This window comes from Callionymus lyra, chromosome 4 (assembly GCF_982586985.1).
Source record: "Callionymus lyra chromosome 4, fCalLyr1.hap1.1, whole genome shotgun sequence".
Lineage (NCBI taxonomy): Eukaryota > Metazoa > Chordata > Actinopteri > Syngnathiformes > Callionymidae > Callionymus > Callionymus lyra.
This window is the reverse complement of record NC_141821.1, coordinates 31,151,442-31,169,624: the sequence shown is the minus strand read 5'-3', so window position 1 is coordinate 31,169,624 and position 18,183 is coordinate 31,151,442. Positions and strand designations below refer to the sequence as shown.

Sequence of the window (18,183 nt, the reverse complement as noted above, 5' to 3'; positions counted from 1 at the left end):
ATTATACGTCTGTGGAGTTTTCCTTTGACGTCATCTTGGCCACATTAATACAGTGAAGCTACTTTTTGTTCTCATTCTCAATGTAAAAGTTTGTTAATGTATATTTCAACTACTAATGAAAATGTTTTGTCTACTTTTGGCAAATTATTTAAAAAATAAATAAAATTAAATGTCTTCTAGAACGTTCACCCTTCGCTTTCATGCTGATCATTTTAAGTGTTCTTTGGATGGTTTACTTCTGAGGACCACCAAAGCATACAGGGTCTCTCTCCTGACCAGCGACCATTGTCATCCCATCCGTAATAACTCAAAGACACTTATCATCTGTCTTTGATTTGCTGCTTTGATTCAACCCTCCTCCTCGTCCTCCTCCTGCTCCTCCTCCTCCTCCTTTCTGTGCCCACCTCTCTCCCCTATGGCTAATCGTGTCGACCTTCCTGTGCTCTTCACTGTGGAATTCTGGGTGGCGGGCCGGTCCCGTAGCCCGGACTCAATGCATACCAATGAGCTCTTCAGACATCAGATCAAGTTATGTAAAGAACAAAAGCAAGCAGACTTCAAATGGAGGTCAGGGAAGGGATGAGACGTGAACCCGGAGCCCTCCTCGGATGCGGGTCGGCCTGTTCCAACATCCTCTCAGACCTCCTGCACTTCCCCAAAATGGGCCCAGGCTCTTGGAGCGGATCCCAATCCCGAAAACCTGCTCTTTGATTTCGGGGGGTTTGGCACTGCTTCTCCCACCGTCTTTGTTGCTCTTGATGTATCCAGGCGGGCCACTGGACCGTGACCTCTGCCAGCCCACCCCGTCTGTGCGCACACACATGTGCAGACAATGCCAAACGAAAAACCCGATGGCAAAGCAGTGGAAAAGAAGGGAAAGTGAGAAGAAAAAAACCAGTGAAAGGACAGAGTCTCATCCCTGACAGAGATTACTGGCAGTGGCGCTCGCCGTCTTCATTCTTCTGATAAGTTAGCCATGTGTGATGGACCAGGAGGAGGATGGTCTAGACCCGCTTCTATTCAGCCCCTCGGAACCACCTGCCACCGTCCGGACCTGCGTGTGAACTTGAACAAGGAGGAGAAGAAAACCCTCCAAATCCTCTTCACATCCGCTTCAAGTGTTATCATGTCGCCTTTGTTGCCGCGACAGCTCCGGCGCTCGCCTGAGAAACAATAAAAGATTCACTGAAGCTCCTGGAAAAACTTGATTTATTTTTAATTGAAATTCAATACAGAGTAAATTGCAGAGAGAAAATGTTTAGTGGAAGCGGTCGTGTTTGTTCGCAACTTTAACATATTTAGGGGTTTTATTTAAAGATGTTTGAAATTTTTAAAAAGTAAGTAAGTAATTTATATTTGTAGAGCGCTTTTCCAATAAAGAAAGGACCAAAAACTGCAGGTTGTAAGTAAGTAAGTCATTTTATTTGTATAGCGCTTTTCCAGACCAGGGTCACAAAGCGCTTAAACAATCAAAACAATATTCAATAAAATATATACTTTAAAGGTCAAGATAAAACTGATAACACAACAGGAGTTCCAGAAAATCAAGGAAAAGCCTGAACAAATAAAAACATCTTAAGATGTTTCTTGAAGGAATCAGTAGATCATCAAACACAGAGGGAGAGGAAGATCGTTCCAAAGCTTAGGAGCAACAGTCTGGAAGGATTTCTCTCCTCTGGTCCTGAACCGTGTTCAGGAACCATCAGTAGATTCTGATCCACAGAACTCAGAGCCCGAGCTGGGGTGTAAGGCTGGATCAGATCAGTGATGTAAGGAGGAGCCTGACCATGAATAGATCTGAAAGTAAGAACCAGAATTTTAAAGTTGATCCTGAAAGAAACTGGAAGGCAGTGAAGAGTTTTAAGGATCGGAGAGATGTGAGTTCTTCTACTAGAGCAGGTCGGTGTTCTGGTTCTCCATGTTTGTGCGTCAGCTTTGTACGAAATAAGTTGCTTCTTCCTAGAAATCAGCATGTTTAGCATTAAGCTAATTTTCACGCAAAACAAGCAGCATTATTATCAACTGGAAATTTCTAGTAAACTTGTTTAAAATCCAAGCATTTTGCTAGTAAACCACAATATTATAAGCCTGACATAGTGTTTAATCTATAAGCGATTTGCTCGTCCAAAGCATTTTGCCGTGTGTTAGCACGTGCTACAGCTGTATTATTACTTTAGATTTTAACTTGAGCTACACTAGTTGACATGAACAGAATAAACACTACATTCGCGATACTCCTACTTCGAAACTAACACCTGGTTGAGAAATCAAATAATGTTTTCCACTAAAACTATTAAGAGTTTTTTAATAACGTGTAAGTTAAAAGGTAATACAGAAGATTAAGCGCCTTGACGTGTAAAATAAAGTGCAACTCTAGACTCTAGTAAAATGTGACTTGAATTAAACTCATTTAGACGCAACATCCGTCAGACTCGTGATCAAAAGTCTCGCTCAACATCCAAAGTGTGTCCAGCTGATCGCTCGCCCAACTTCTTTTAAATGAGCACGTTTAGCTGATTTCCTGGCAATGATTTATGGATGTTCTGTGGTCAAAGCAAAGTGCTAATCAGCTTTTCCTCGGGTCGAGCCGCCGCTCGGCCATTAAGTCAAATAAGAGTGGGCTGAGGATGGGGGGGGGCTTCATGGTTTGGTTGTAATTAAAGCAGAGGAAGTGATGCTGGCTCGCTGTTCCTGCTTCCTTCAGGCCCGCACAACTCTGGAAACCATTAAAAATTGTCAGTGCAAGACCTCGTAGTTCCCCTTGATTTGTATTTTCTTGAACTCCGTTTGATCACGAGTGAGAAACGAGAGAATGTGTGTGTCATTAACATCGGTATTACACAATAACGCACACAAATCACAATCTCACCTTTGAGGGTATACATCAAGAGAAACCTTTGAGCTGTTTAGACGCCCCTGAGTTCAAATCAGAGTTCAAACTGTGTGTCTCTGACCTATGTTTTAATGGACATGTATGTTGCCATAAGTCATGACAGCAGTATAATAATAGCATAACTATCAATGATAATAATAAAATAGTTACAATAGTATCTTTATCATATTCTGATACTATAGTGAGTTTAGGAGCAAAGACATGGACACATACATTCTGCCAAAGTCACTTTTAAAAACTGTATCCGTTGATGGCAAGAGATGTACGAACCCATGCGGCCCTGGGTCGACCCCATGTTCACTCCCCAGCTGCTGCCCCTCAGGACGACATCATCACCACATGGATCAGATTCCTTTGTCTGGTCAAGTGCAGTGAGTTTGTGGGGTCTTTCCGAACAAAGCTAGCTGAGCCAGTCTTTGGAATGCGGTCTCAATATTGACCGAGTATGTGCTGACGGTCCTGGAGCCACCGCTGCATTGTTGCCTAACATCGCCAGATAATCAACTTTGAACTCGGGCAGCATGTGGATCCCCTCACTAATGACCGCTCTCATTATTTCTGGAGCACCCAGGTAGCTCCTCATTTGTCCAGTTAAGGACTTCAGGCTCAGCAGCGGGTTTGATTGGTTCGGACAAGGCAGCGAGACCTGCCTCGGTGCTGCGTGTGAACCAGGTCTAAGGTTTCTTTAATGGTTTTTGAACGTCACATCTGATTTTCATTAGCCCTGGAGCCCCCACTAATATACAGTTTATATAATAACATATTTAAAAGTAGCTAACAAACAAACACGACTGCTGTCATTAAACAATGAATCTCTGCAATTTCCACGTTATTAATTATATTTTAAAATGTATATCATTCAAGTTTTTGGCAAATTTCTGATTGATACTCATTTTTCTAAAGTAATGATCTCGTTTTTCTTCAATGAACTGGTTGGTTCCTGCTATAACATTCATTATATGGTTCTCAATAGAGCTGCAAATAACCTGGTACCAACCCCATTAATAAGGCTTTAAATTCCACTATGTAACCCTGAAAAGGCTCTTGAAGGTCAACAAAGGAATGAAAAAAAGTCTCCAATGCAGAAATAACAGTAAATTCTAATACTGCAGAAATGTATTCAATGTCAAATGTAAAATCACCTTGCCCATTATTTCGATTGTTATGCCAGAAACGCTCACCAAAACTGACAGTGTAGGCTGGAAGTTAACTTTAAGTTCATGGAGTTGTGTTGCCACCATGTGGCAAATAGCGGGACTTTCTTTAATTTACTTTTTTAGTCATGATTTCTCCTGACCACCCAGCTGTCATCATTCATCCATATTAATAAATATTTATTTGTGTTTTGAAGACTACTTCATTCATCTCAAATCTTCTCAGACTGATTATGATCCTCTATACTTGTTCACTTGAGATGCCCTAGTTAAGACATTTTAGCTGTATTATATTTTGATATTATAGATACCCAACACCACACAAAGTTTTTTTTAACATGGCTGTTATAAACGTTTATATACTGTACATATACACACACACACATATATATATATATATATATATATATATAGCTCTGGAAAAAATGATAAGACTGCTTCAAAATTATCAGTTTCTCTGATTTTACTACTTATAGGTATGTGTTTGAGTAAAATGAACATTTTTTCAGAAATCAATATTTGGTGGGACAACCCTGATTCTTAATCACAGCTGTCATGCGTCTTGACATGCTCTCCACCGGTCTTTCACATTGTTCTTGTGACTTTATTCCACTCCTGGCGTAAGAATTCAAGCAGCTCAGCTTTGTTTGATGGCTTGTGACCATCCATCTTCCTCTTGATCACATTCCAGAGGTTTTCAAGGGGGTTCAGGTCTGGAGATTGGGCTGGCTATGACAGGGTTTGGATCTGGTGGTCCTTCATCCACACCTTGACTGACCTAGCTGTGTGGCATGGAGCGTTGTCCAGCTGGAAAAAACAATGTAAGGAACATTGTCAGAGCAGAAGGAAGCAAGTTTTCTTCCAAGACAACTTTGTATGTGGCCTGATTCAAAGACGGATCTGCCCAATTACAGCTTTGCTGAAGCCCCCCCAGATCATCACAGATCCTCAAAGTAGGTGCAAGACATTGTGGCTTGTAGGCCTCTCCAGGTCTCCGTCCAACCATCAGACGACCAGTTGTTGGGCAAAGCTGAAAACTGGACTCATCAGAGAAGATGACCTTACTCCAGTCCTGGACGGTCCAATCCTTCTGGTTGTTTGCAAACTTCAGGCTCTTCTTTGCTTCTCATTGATGAAGGGCTCTTTTCTAGCTTTACACGACTTTTTCGAAGTGTTCTTGCTGTGCACTTCACCCCAGCTGCAGTTTGCCATTCTTTTTGTAGGTCACTGGATGTCATCCTACGGTTTCTGAGTGACATTCGAATAAGTTGACGGTCATCCCGGTCAGTGGAGAGTTGTTTCCCGGTCTGTAGCTTTGTTGTCCCCAGTGTCTGCTGCTTGACCTTGTTCTTATGAACCACTGTGTTAGAAATGTTAAGGATGGAAGCAACCTGACGCTCACTATATCCCTCAGCCAGTAAAGCCAGAATTGAACCTTTCTTTTCCTCACTCAAAACTGTTCTTTTCAACTCTTTTAACATGGTCAATAGTTATTATTTTGAAGGTACTAATAGCACTGTTTTTGCCATCCAGCTCGTCCTGTTGCAACAAGATAGTGATGAACACAGCAGTGTTTTTTATACTTTTCCTCCTTTAAAAAATTTGGTTCAGGTGATCAGTAATCAGTACTTCATTAAGCAGAATGAGGTGTGCTTGTGTTGGAATTAAACAGACGCTGGAATGGAATGGCTGTCATACATGTGGAGATGCTGACTTCAGAAAAAAATGCACTGGTCTATCAATTTAGTTTCTCTTAATTTTATAATATATATATATAAATCTGAGGTTAAAGTTGCCACTTAAACTTTATTTACATTAAACAGGTTGGTGTGGCTAAGAAGGTTGCTAGTTCGCTTCCAGGTAGGGAGAGAGCAAACTTGTGACCTTTCTGTGTGGAGTTTGTATGTTCTCCCCGTGTAGCGTGAGTTTACTCCAGGCACTCCGGTTTCCTCCCACAGTTCAAAAACATACAGAGGTCGAACTTGGGGGAATTGTCCGTAGGTAATAGTGTGTGTGTGTGAATGGTTGTCAGTCTCTGTATGCCCTGTGACAGACTGCTGTCCTGTCCAGGGTCTCCCCCTCCTCTTGCCCAAAGGGACTGGGATCGGCTCCAGGCCTCCACGAACCCCATTAGGGATTAAGCGGCTCGGAAAATGAATGGAATGAAAGGTTGCTGTGCAATCATGTACCATCAGCTGACTCTCTGAATAACCAGTTTTTTGGGTTTTGCAATCCATCTTCTCACTCTTGACACAGTTTGCACAACATCAGCCAGTGAGCTCTAAACGATTGAACAACTGAACAGATAACATCATCTAAATGTTACTAAATCTAAATAGGCTAAACACTTTATAGATTAGATTATCTCTAATTGTGTAATTGAAATTAAAAACAGCTGATTGAAGTTGTAAATTACTCAAATTGATGTTCTTTTTTTCCTCTATGCATCCACACAATGTTGAATGCAAATGATTTTTTAGTTTTTGCAGGCTTGCAGTTTTTCCAAATGAGCTGCTACACATAAATCACGTTACAATTTGTTCCATAAACTTTAATTTCATTTTCTGCCACTTATCTTATTGGTGTAGGCTATCCCAGCTTCTACGGGCGAGAGGCAGGACGCCAGTATGTCACAGGGCACACAGATATACGAAACTTCAAACACACTTATACCTTCACCAACTTCCCAATCTTCTGTATGTTTTTGGGCATACATTTTACAAAACGTTTTCCAACAAAAATAAATGTTTGCACAAGGTCTATTTAGTGAAGAAATTTGAAATACAAGTAGGTTGGAAAGAAGCAGCAGTGCAAAAAAAGGAATATACCTGAAAATGCAGTTTCTGTAAATCTAACGTGCGACGGTGTATGACTTATTGAAGGTTTTTTTTAGAATTTACACTGAGCTTTGGTGCATAAAGTTAGGAACTGCGCGAGATCTATTGTTGATTGCATTCCAATTGTGAAAAACAAAATGGTTTAGTATGAATCATATCACAGAATGACCACCCTAGAGTCAAGTCTAACCTGTTGCAATGTTTTCAATTTTCATGTACTGATCAATATCTGACCGAGTAATGACAACATTTGGATTAAACTTAAGACAATGCAAATATTTTCTACTGAAGTCAGTCTGGTGTTTAACACAACAGGTGTTTTTTGTAAGTTCTCAAACGGCACTCAGACATGGTGACAGCCAGTAGTCTTTATTAAGAGTACAATCCTTCATCCATTTACAACTGATGCTAAACATGCGCACAAACTCATGCTAAACAAAAGTTGGTCATGAAATGTCAGACTCAAGACTTTTGGATACCAGTAACTTCACATAATGTAATCACACATTTTACCAAACTGGGCATAACAACTTTAACCAATTTAACGCTCCACACCGAAGTGGCCAATTGATGACGATGTAAAATTTGAGGAAAATCTGCAAATGACTGAGATTTTATTCAAGCAACAAACTGAACATGGGAATGCCACAATAAGCATGTTGACAAAACTGCAGCAAGAAAAATAAAATCAAAACAAAGATGAGCTTCTTTGAAGCCACTTTTAAAAAATACCCCAGTGAGTAAATGTTCAACCATACAAAACTCCTAAAAGATGATCTACAGGGACAATTAAACCACGCGGCAAAGACTTCGTCCTGAGATGGCAAGAACGCCCAGAGCACTTCAGGTTATACGGTCTTCTGCTGGCCCTTCTTTCCGATCAGAGACTTGTGGATGTGAGGGATCACACCTGTGGAGAGGAACAAGAGTAGATCAACTTCAAACAACAAATACCATCCTAAGTGAGGAAACTGTTGCATCAAAATACAAGTTTGTGAGAAATTAAAGCACATCTTCATGAAAAAAGTTTTACCTCCTCCAGCAATGGTGGCTTTGATGAGAGAATCGAGCTCCTCGTCTCCTCTAATGGCGAGCTGTAAATGACGAGGGGTGATACGTTTCACCTTAAGATCCTTAGAGGCATTTCCAGCCAACTCCAGGACCTGCGAGAAACCGGGTTTTAAAAGAACAGCCTGGCAGACACAGGTAGACCGGAGGGCAGACTTACCTCAGCGGTGAGGTATTCGAGGATGGCAGCGCTGTAGACGGCGGCGGTGGCTCCCACTCTTCCGTGGCTGGTGGTTCTGGACTTGAGGTGCCTGTGGATACGGCCCACGGGGAACTGCAGCGACAGGAATACAAACCATGAGCGAGACAAAGGAGACTCAGTGGTCTGTGGGTGAGGGTCGGCCACAAGCCAATAACCTTCGTCCGGCTGTTAGCATGTTAGCACAAGCGAAGCGATGAATGAACGAACCTGCAAGCCTGCTCTCTGTGAGCGCGAAATAGCCTTCGTCTTGGTTTTTCCGGAGTCCTTGCCTGCTTTTCCACCGGCCTACAACAAATAAACATTCGCCAAAAAATTAACGTCACGTCTTTGTTAACACAATAACAGGTTTGCCGCCTGTTTTTAGCTTTTCAAACGGATACAACGCTAACCACTTAGCATGCTAGTTAGCATAGCTCACGGAAGGCTAATCTGAGCTACAAAAAAAAACTCAATGTACGAGCATCCATACAGTCCTGGGACCGCGTTAACAAGTTAGATAAACGGAAGAACAACTTACCATTTTTAAAAATCGTCCAAAACGAACCCTGGGACCGCAAAACAATCGCGTGTGCTTCTCCGCCGATAAGGGGCTGTTAGTTTGAACTACGACCCGCCTACAATTGTCCGGTTATATCAAATCTGCTTACATCCGGGTAACTTTCGTGGCCGCGGCAGCCAATCACATTCGACTGTTTATTTCTTGGCAGACGCTAAGAACCAATAGGCGAGGAGAACTCTCAAATTGCGGGAAAAACGACTCAAACGTTAAGAGCCTGCGGGTAACGTAGTACTTTAAACTGACCTCCTGAGCTCGTCAAAGTTTATCTTTTGTTCACGTCCTGAAATAGATCCAGGCAAAAGATAACTTAACATATACCACGTATAAATAAATTGATGCAGACATTTACTGATAATGTGAAAATAAGTAAGTAAGTAAGTAAGTAATTTTTATTTGTATAGCGCTTTTCTAGACCAGGGTCAAAAAGCGCTTAAACAATCAAAACAATATTCAATAAAGTATATATTTTAAAGATCAAGATAAAACTGATAACACAACAGGAGTTCCAGAAAATCAAGGAAAAGCCTGAACAAATAGAAACGTCTTAAGATGTTTCTTAAAGGAGTCAGTAGATCATCAAACACAGAGGGAGAGGAAGATCGTTCCAAAGCTTAGGAGCAACAGCCTGAAAAGATTTCTCTCCTCTGGTCCTGAACCGTGTGCGAGGAACCATCAGTAGATTCTGATCCATTCTGATTTTATTTCTCGTTTTTATTTCTGGGTGTTTCATTTCTCTTGCTGCTGTTAAACCGAATTTCCCCTCGCGGGACTAATAAAGGTTTTCTGATTCTGATTCTGATTCACAGACCTCAGAGCCCGAGCTGGGGTGTAAGGCTGGATCAGATCACTGATGTAAGGAGGAGTCTGACCATGAATAGATCTGAAAGTAAGAACCAGAATTTTAAAGTTGATCCTGAAAGAAACTGGAAGCCAGTGAAGAGTTTTAAGGATCGGAGAAATGTGAGTTCTTCTACTAGAGCGGGTTAGAATTCTCGCTGCAGAGTTCTGAATCAACTGCAGGCGAGACAGCTCCTTCTTGTTAAGACATGAAAACAAACTGTTACAAAAGTCCAGAAGAGAAGAAACAAACGCATGGATTACAAGCTCAAGATCATGTTGTGATAACATTTTCCTAAGTTTAGAGATTTTTCTCAGTTGAAGGAAACAGTTTCTGGTCAGTTTTCTGCAGTGTTGAACAAGAGACATGTCTTTATCAAATACAACACCCAGGTTTCTCAGGCTCAGTTTGACAGACTGGCCTAAGTCATCCAAGTACTGACTCAACCCTGGAACCTTATCATCATGAGAAATAACCAGAGTTTCAGTTTTGTCCACATTTAGCTGTTTTTTCACTCAGCCATTGATCAGCACGGAAATAACCTTATTATCCTTTACAAACACTGTCCCCAACGAGCCTTCCTGACATAATAAAACAATCTAGTTTATTTATAAGCACAATACATATGAATGGACATTACATGTAAATATAGAATTATTTTTACACAGCAATAACAAAGTTCATCTATCTATCTATCTATCTATCTATCTATCTTGAAGGTTGGGTCAGGGGGGTGGCAGGCGGAGCAAAGAGGCCCAGACTTTCCTCTCCCAAGAAACCTTTTTTCCACACTTCTAGAGAATACTAGAATACCTCTGGGAATGACTGGAACACCTCATGAGGGAAGCATCCAAAAAACGTGTCAGAGCCCCCTCAAATGACTCTCAATATGGAGGAGAGAAATAAAGTTCTATCCATCAATCCATCCATCCATCATTTTCATTCATTTTCTGTGCCGCTTGTTCCGTTATGGTAGTAGCGGGGGGCTGGACCCTATCTCAGTTTCTTTGGGCGAGAGGTGGGGTACACCGTGGAAAGGACACCAGTCTTCCGCAAGTCACACAAAAACCATTCACACACACACACCAAGTTCCCAATCAACCTCTGTATATTTTTGGACTGCAGTAGTGCCCAGAGTGAACACACGCAATACAAGGAGAACCAATCACATGCGGAAAATAAAACACATTTCAGACAGTTATTATCATAAATAACAGAAATGATATCATTTTTTCTGTAAGGCCCTGTAATAAACATCTCAAGTACTGGTACTGGTACCCGGACCGGGAGTTGGGAACCACTGTGTTACAGGTCTGTTAATTATAAATTGTTGCGATGACGCAGTCCCGACAGCAGGTGGCGAAATTGTCTACTTTCAGTTGGACAGTAGATCAGGGAGGATTCCCAATAAAGCTGTATTAGTCATTTAATTTTATCTGTTGAACCGCTTAACGGATGATTGCTGCTGTTATCTCTTTGGTGGATCAATGGTGACAGTTTTGACTCAATAATAGTTCCGTTCTTACCATCTTATACTGATACTATCTTATCAGGAACCTGTTGAGTAGGACAAACTGCATGTTTCAAACATACATCCAAACTTAGTTGCATTCTATAGTTAAGAGTATCAAGAGTATTTGCTGACATTTGTGATCCCCACATGAATGTCATCTTTCTGAGCTATGATAGGAACACATGTCTGATTTAATCATTTAATTTCAGGCTACATATGTACATAACAAGACATGAATAAGTATATATATTTCGTCGTCACTTCTGCAGACAACTCGAAGGAAAATAATTGCATTTGACATGCAAAGAACCTAAACTATAAAATAAACTGAAATCACACAGTGAATTCTAGTTTCGATGTATTAATCGCGAAACAGTTAAATATAATGTTTTCAGTTCAGAATAAACGAAACCAATCACTTTCAACTATCGAAACTATTCCACTTGAATACACTTCATGGTTTTAAGAAACACTAAGAATGATACAAAACACAAAACCTTTACTGGAATCTTTGAATATGGAACGACTTATAACATATGCAAACACTATTTAATACTAATATATGCATTTAAGATGTAAAACGTGTATATGGTTGTTTGTAACAAGTGACAAATCATATGTAAAGTGTAGTTGTTGACAACATTTGCTTCTCAGAGTTCACAGTTTCATGTGATATCAGCTGCTGTTCAGGGCGCTGCAGTTTTTATATTCCAGCCGTGTTAATGTGTAACTGGCTCCAGTCAGCTATGCTTGATAAGGCCAGAACTGCCTCTGTGTGTATGTGTGTGTGTGTGTGTGCATGTGTGGCAGCATGCACAGCTGGTGGTGGGCTGGTCACGTCTAGATCACATACCAATCATTCTCAAGCAGTAGCACCCCCTTTCAAGAGTCTCCCCGTCTCTTCTTCTCCTCAAGAAAACTTCTCCTGCTCTCCTTTAGTTGCTGTCAATCACCTCTTTTCACTTTTTCACCTCTTCCTTGAAACAGTTTTCGTGGATTTGTTCCAGCGGCTGCACCTAAAGGGGCCCTTTATCAAGCTAAAAATAACCCCGAGATGATAATAAATGTATAAAATATATCAATACATTGTTAAACCAGTAAGATGTTTGATGCAGTAGCTGTTTACTCAATTGTCACTTGTGTAAACATGTAAACAAGGTATGAGACGTTACTTATTAAACTGCACTTAAGTCGACTCTTTACTGGTACATGTGTGACTGAGAGACACACTCAGCTGTTCAGAAGATATAACCAGTTGACATTTTCACTAGATACACAATCTCCCGTCGGAGGCGTGAAGACAGAACTTCCAGAGTGATGACAAAATGAAGTCGAGAGCACACACGCTCAGAGAGGTTTCTGCCAAAGTGGGACGGGAAATGGTCTCCGCATGTGAGTGGGTCAGGAAACTTCTCAACAATGCTCATGGGAACCGACGGGAGGATCTGGGCGGAAGTGAGGGATGGCTCAGAGGAAAAGGACCTCGGACAAAGACCGTGAGAACACGTGATGTCACTGCTTGGACACACAAAAATAGTCGTTTTGGTGGGATTTAAAAAAAAACAACTTTTGCACAAACTGAAGAAGACACAACACAGTTTCATTGCTTCGCATCAACACAATCAATTATGTGGGACCAGGTCAACGAGGAGCATGAATATTCGCACTCATTAGCAGGAATCTGTGTCACCGTGGGTTCTCATGTGTCGTGCACACTGACGGCTCTGTGTGCACGTGTTTCCAGTCATCATTGTCATGTTTGCCGAGCAGACGTGACCATCAACGTGATGAATCAATGCTCCGGTGAGGCAGGTGCTTCCATCGCAGAAGATGCTCTGCATCCTTTCAATCCATCCCTTCTTTACATCAGTGCTGCAGCTCTGACAAGAATGAAGGGACAACAAAATTATTTAATATGGAGTTTTCTTTTTTTAATTTTAAATAATTGCAATGTTTTAATTCATTTTATTTTAGGACTCTCAAGAAAAAATCATTGCATTTTTAAAATATTTTAAATAGAATACATGAAATGCAAAGAGTTAGTGTTTGAATGCATCAAAATAAATGTGTGTCATATTTCATATTATAAAGATAAATGATATAAAAGCACTGGGAAAAATATAAAACCAATAGCCATAGAAAAGGATGAATGAACAAGGAGGGAAAAAAAGAACAAACAAAACATCTTTAACAAGTTATATGTAAAGTTGAACAAGTAATATACTGTAAATATTTATAAATGCTCAGTTTAATAGACATTATTTTGACCTAATGTGGGCCACAGGACAGGAGTCAGGGTTGCAGGTCTGATCCCAAAGTGTGATCACACAATATTAATCAGCATTTTTATTTGATTGTATATTAATTCAATTTATTTTGAATTAAATCAGATTGAAAAGATGAACAAAACATTGAAATATTGACGATATATATTTATTATATTAAAAATATTATTTTTCATTTGTTTAATTAAATGTAAGTTATACTAACAGTTGAACTAGTATAGAATAGTAAAATAAATATAAAATGAAAGGAAACTATGGCAACAGCAGGGCCCAAACATTCTGATTCTAAGCATATTTTCAAGAGATGAGGTTGATGTTGACATGTAAATGGTGAACTGAGGAACAGTGAACATCTCTCAGTATTATGCTTTTATTGTAATCTCACAGACGTACAGTGGAGACTAAACCAGTGGCCATTAATGGATTTCACCAGAGCTCCCGGTGAAAGTGACCCCCCGCCGATTAGCCGCGGTGCAGCTGGGGGACTGGTCCAGCCGGGGTTTGACAGATGGTCCAGTGGGACAGTGGAGCGAAGAGGGGGCTGCTGGGATCTTGGTCTGGAAGGGAGGATGGAGACGAGGAGGGGACCATGCTTATGTGTGTGAGTGTGTAAGTGTGTGTGTCAGTGTGTATGTGTGTGTGTGTGTGAGAACAATAAGAAAAGGGGTGATGAAGCAGCAGTGGTGGAGGGTGTAAACCTGCTGACTCGGCAACATTAAATCTCTTTCTCTATTTGAACTAGAAGCTGCACTAAACCGTTATCAGCCTCCAGCAGACAATGAATGAGCCTCCATTCATGATTAATGACACATTAATTAGATCCTTCCTTTATTGCATTAGATTGGACCGTGGCCTCGTGACGTCACAATAGAGCGAGCGTCTAATTGGATCTGGACGGGATCAGTCAATTTTACATTTAAATACAGTAGGACATTACAATGACAAGGCAGGAGTCCCGCCCCGCGACATGTCAATCACAAATACTCCCCTCTTAACCACGCCCCCCTCTGTGAGCTGCACCCCTCTTGAGTCCCCCACGCGCGAGACTCAGGTGACAAATAATTTTTTTCACTCCAACTTCCGGCTGAGACTGTCAAAATAAAATGCGTTTGGCGACAGTTTAACGGAATAGAAGTTTGAGTTAAAATTATTATTCTCAATAAAGTATTTAGTAACAATCACAACAAATTTATCACCGGGACTATTTTAGTCACACAGATAAAATCTCAATGATGTAGCCGTAGAATGGCTGCCTTGCTGCTTGCTTCTGTTTTTGTATTGCTTTTCTTGTTTATTATTTATTTCATTATTTTATTCTGTATTGACACCAAAAACATCCTATGTTTGGTTTACAACGCTGGCACTAAACGTTTCTGATTCTGATATCACTACAATTTGAGTCCGCAAACATTAAAAGTATTTATATTTTTGCCATTATTGACTTTATCTCGAGCCTTTAATACCCAAAACATCCTTTTAGAGAATAAATGCTATGACTTGTAAAAGTCATGTTAAAACTTAAAGCTTGACTCGGAGGCCACACGTGTAAGTAAGTAAGGTAAGGTTAGTTAAAACTTTATTAAACTAAATTGTTTTTTTCCAATAGCCACATCAAATACAGCAAATTTTCATAAAAATAAAATAAATAAAAATAAAATAAGAACAAGAACAAAGAGAAATAAAGAGAAAGAACAAGATGATACAATCTAAGTCTAAAGATAAAGATAAAGAAAATAGATCAAAGAAAAATAACAAAGACAAAGATTAACATAGAACAGAACATCATTATACTTTTACTCCACTCCTGCCCCAAACTCAGAATTGTACAATCTAATAGCCTGAGGAATGAATGAGTCCCTGAGTCTATTTGTTTTGCATCTGGGAAGGAGCATTCGTGCACTCATTCTGGTTCTCTGCCCACTGATGACAGTGCTGAGTATGTATAAAAAGAAGTATATATTATATATAAAATATATACATATATATATAAAATATATATACCTGTACATATATATATATATAAGTATAAAAGTATAGAGTAAGTAAGTAAGTAAGTAATATAACTATGTAACTTACTGTACCAGTAGGGAATGTGTTTTAACTATTATTTTGCTACATTTTGATTGACTGATATATGACTATTGTTAAAGTGATTTATATACCACTTGTTAGAGTTGTTGTTTTATGTCTAATTTCATCCTATTTATCAATAGCTTTTCTCTAAATAGTGGTTTAACATCATCTTGTTTTGTGATTTGTATTTAAATAAAAAAATGTAAATGTTTATGTACTTGTTAATTGAGTATATTCTTGAAATTATCTTTTATTTTGGACCGGGTGACCCTTTGCATGAGGGATCAATAAAGTTTTACCTTACAGGAGAGAAATCTTTTCAGGTTGTTGCTCCTAAGCTTTGGAACGATCTTCCTCTCTCTTTGCGCTTGATGGATCTACTGACTCCTTCAAGAAACATCTTAAGACGTTTCTATTTGTTCAGGCTTTTCCTTGAATTTCTCGAACTCCTGTGTTGTTCTCAGTATTATCTTGATCTTTAAAGTATGTACTTTTTTGAGTATTGTTTTGATTGTTTAAGCGCTTTGTGACCCTGGTCTCGAAAAGTGCTATATAAATAAATATTACTTACTTACTTACTTACTTACCTAACCCTATATAATGTGGCCCGTTAGAAATGTCATTGCTGTTATATTAAGCGAACTTTTTTTTTTTTTTCTTTTCTTTGATCTTTGTTCTTTATGTTCTTTATCTTTAGACTTAGATTGTATCATCTTCTCTTTATTTCTCTTTGTTCTTGTTCTTATTTTGATTTCTTTTTATGAAAAAATGCTGTATTTTCTGTGGCTATTGGAAAAAAACAATTTCAAAATCAATAAAGTTTTACCTTACCTTACCTTAACTTTAAATACCTCCAACTACATAGTAGCGCATGATAAGTATTATTTTGTCGATAATGTACCCGTTTCCGGTTGCATCCGTCGTTACCCCCAGAAGCTTGACGCGACTTCCTGAAAGATTGACAGCTTCCAGCGCTCGCTGCGTATCAGCGGCTCCGTTGTGTGAGGACGCGGGCCGGGCTCTCCTCTTCCTCCGCGCTTTCACCTGCTTTTCTCCCACTTACTCGCGGAGGGGTTCGGGACAGAAGTTCTCGGCGTGGAGCTGAACCCCGGGCGCGGGTTATGAAAGTATACCGGACGCCCGCAACAAAGTAGAAAAGACGGTAGCGCTGGATGTTTGATGGCTGCTGGGGATGGAGCCCAGCTGCCGGCCACAGTGGCGGCCAGCAGGAGCGTGGAGAAGGCGCTGGAAGAAGCCGCGGCGAGCGGAGCTCTCAACTTAGCCAACAGAAAACTCAAGGAGTTTCCCCGCAGCGCCAAGAACTACGACCTGTCCGACATTACACACGCAGGTTAGTGTTCGCCGCTATAAAAGCTGGTTTTATCCTCAGAAGCGTCTTTTGTTTTGTCGCCACCTGCTCCTGCCTTCATCCTCGCAACTACTCTTCATGGTTCTTTCTTATCATGGTTCTTATCATGGTTCTTTCTCCACACTTCATGGTTCTTATCAACACGACACCGGACAGAACTCTCCGAGAAAAAGTGTTTAGTTAAAAAATGATGAATAATGTGTCTAGTAGTTGTGTTTTCATCACCATTATTTAACTAAAACACCCGATTTACAGTGTAATCTAATAGTTTAAAGCAACTGTGATAACATTTACATGTTCTTCAAAAATAAATACAATTCTCTAGATTTTAAGTAAATATTGTTTGTTAAGCTTCCCTATGAATAACTTAAAAAAGTGTGTGTCATTATTTTAATTGAGCATAAAATCGTTATTATCTTGTTTCCATGGACTACCTTTTCACTTCAGAAACAGGAAGTGGTTTCATTTCCCTGCATCTGTCAGACATGTTTTAATTTGTCATGTCAACCTTTTAAAGCGGTTGTAAATAATCGACTCTATATCTCATCCTGAGTCAACTTTCATGCTGATGTCAGTTTTGGCAGTTCTTGTGTGCTTTTGGATGGAAATGAACCAAACTTGGCCAAGTTAAAAAAGACCATTACTCAACACGAAGGTTTCCTCAAATTGATTTTGCTATGTTGCAATTTTCTATTCTTTTTAAGCAACAGCCGCACCCCAGACCCCGGCTCTTCTGTCCCGTAATTATGACCATCTGCTCATAACAAGCCAGGTCTTCTCCCTTTGGGATGAAGAGGTCTTGAACATAAACACACGGTCCCCTGCGACCACAACAGTTCAACACGAGATGATGGAGATGTTTTAAAAAGACGTTGCTTGTAAACGGAAGAAAGTTGCGAACTCACCAGGGAAATTCAAACAATATTAGTGACTTTATGTTATCATTAAATATGACTATTTTTAGGGACTAAAACATAAATCTTCTGTCCTCGTATAAGAACTGGTAACACAGTGCTGTTCAATTTAATTTTTTTAAATCACTGACTCAATGCCTCCCAATTTTCACCGATTCAAAGTGGTGCCGACATAACCATCCTTCACCCCGTCCTACGTCAGTGACTCATTTGTAATTCAACTTCCTTTAATTCTATGTCTGGGCTTCTAAACATCCATATTTAGCCATAATTGCATGTTCTTAAGGCACCTTTTGGTTCGTGCGTTTCCTCGATGAGGTGTTTTCATTTTCACTGACATACCTGCTAGTTACTCCTACCTTCACAGCCTGACGGCACGAGAGGCTCAGAGTGCAACCTTCTCCGGTGTGTGTGGGCGTGCGCTGGATTCACACTCCGTTCGAGTGTTTGTGATGCTAGCATGTGCGCGAGAATCGGC

At 40.1% G+C, this 18,183-nt stretch overlaps 2 protein-coding genes across 4 annotated transcripts in view; one reads left to right on the top strand and one right to left on the bottom strand.

The window, feature by feature from the left end:
* Nucleotides 1-7,237: 7,237 nt before the first annotated feature.
* On the bottom strand, nt 7,238-8,760 carry LOC148082523 (histone H2A.Z). The gene is made up of 5 exons (XM_087789726.1): nt 8,672-8,760; nt 8,362-8,439; nt 8,113-8,226; nt 7,918-8,047; nt 7,238-7,794 (listed from the first exon to the last, which is right to left on the bottom strand). The coding sequence occupies exons 1-5, from the start codon at nt 8,672-8,674 to the stop codon at nt 7,733-7,735; spliced, it is 387 nt and encodes a 128-aa protein (XP_087645852.1). The 5' UTR covers nt 8,675-8,760; the 3' UTR covers nt 7,238-7,732.
* A 7,637-nt stretch (nt 8,761-16,397) lies between these two features.
* Nucleotides 16,398-18,183, top strand: part of lrch4 (leucine-rich repeats and calponin homology (CH) domain containing 4) — a 32,556-nt gene continuing 30,770 nt past the window's right edge. For 2 of the 3 annotated variants that reach the window (XR_015710932.1, XM_087789725.1), the window contains exon 1: nt 16,399-16,773. Coding sequence is in view for 2 of the 3 variants with exons in the window: in XM_087789725.1 (XP_087645851.1) it covers nt 16,602-16,773 (172 nt within the window). In the remaining variant the exon portion in view is untranslated. Of the gene's footprint in view, nt 16,774-18,183 lie in introns of all 3 variants that reach the window. The other variant, XM_087789724.1, reaches the window with a different exon arrangement.

What these genes read in the sequence shown, in the direction of transcription:
- LOC148082523 (XM_087789726.1), bottom strand. An exon ending in CACAGAGAGCAGGCTTGCAG is followed by an intron (nt 8,227 to 8,361) that starts GTTCGTTCATTC and finishes CTGTCGCTGCAG; the next exon opens with TTCCCCGTGGGCCGTATCCA. An exon ending in TCGAATACCTCACCGCTGAG is followed by an intron (nt 8,048 to 8,112) that starts GTAAGTCTGCCC and finishes GGTTTCTCGCAG; the next exon opens with GTCCTGGAGTTGGCTGGAAA.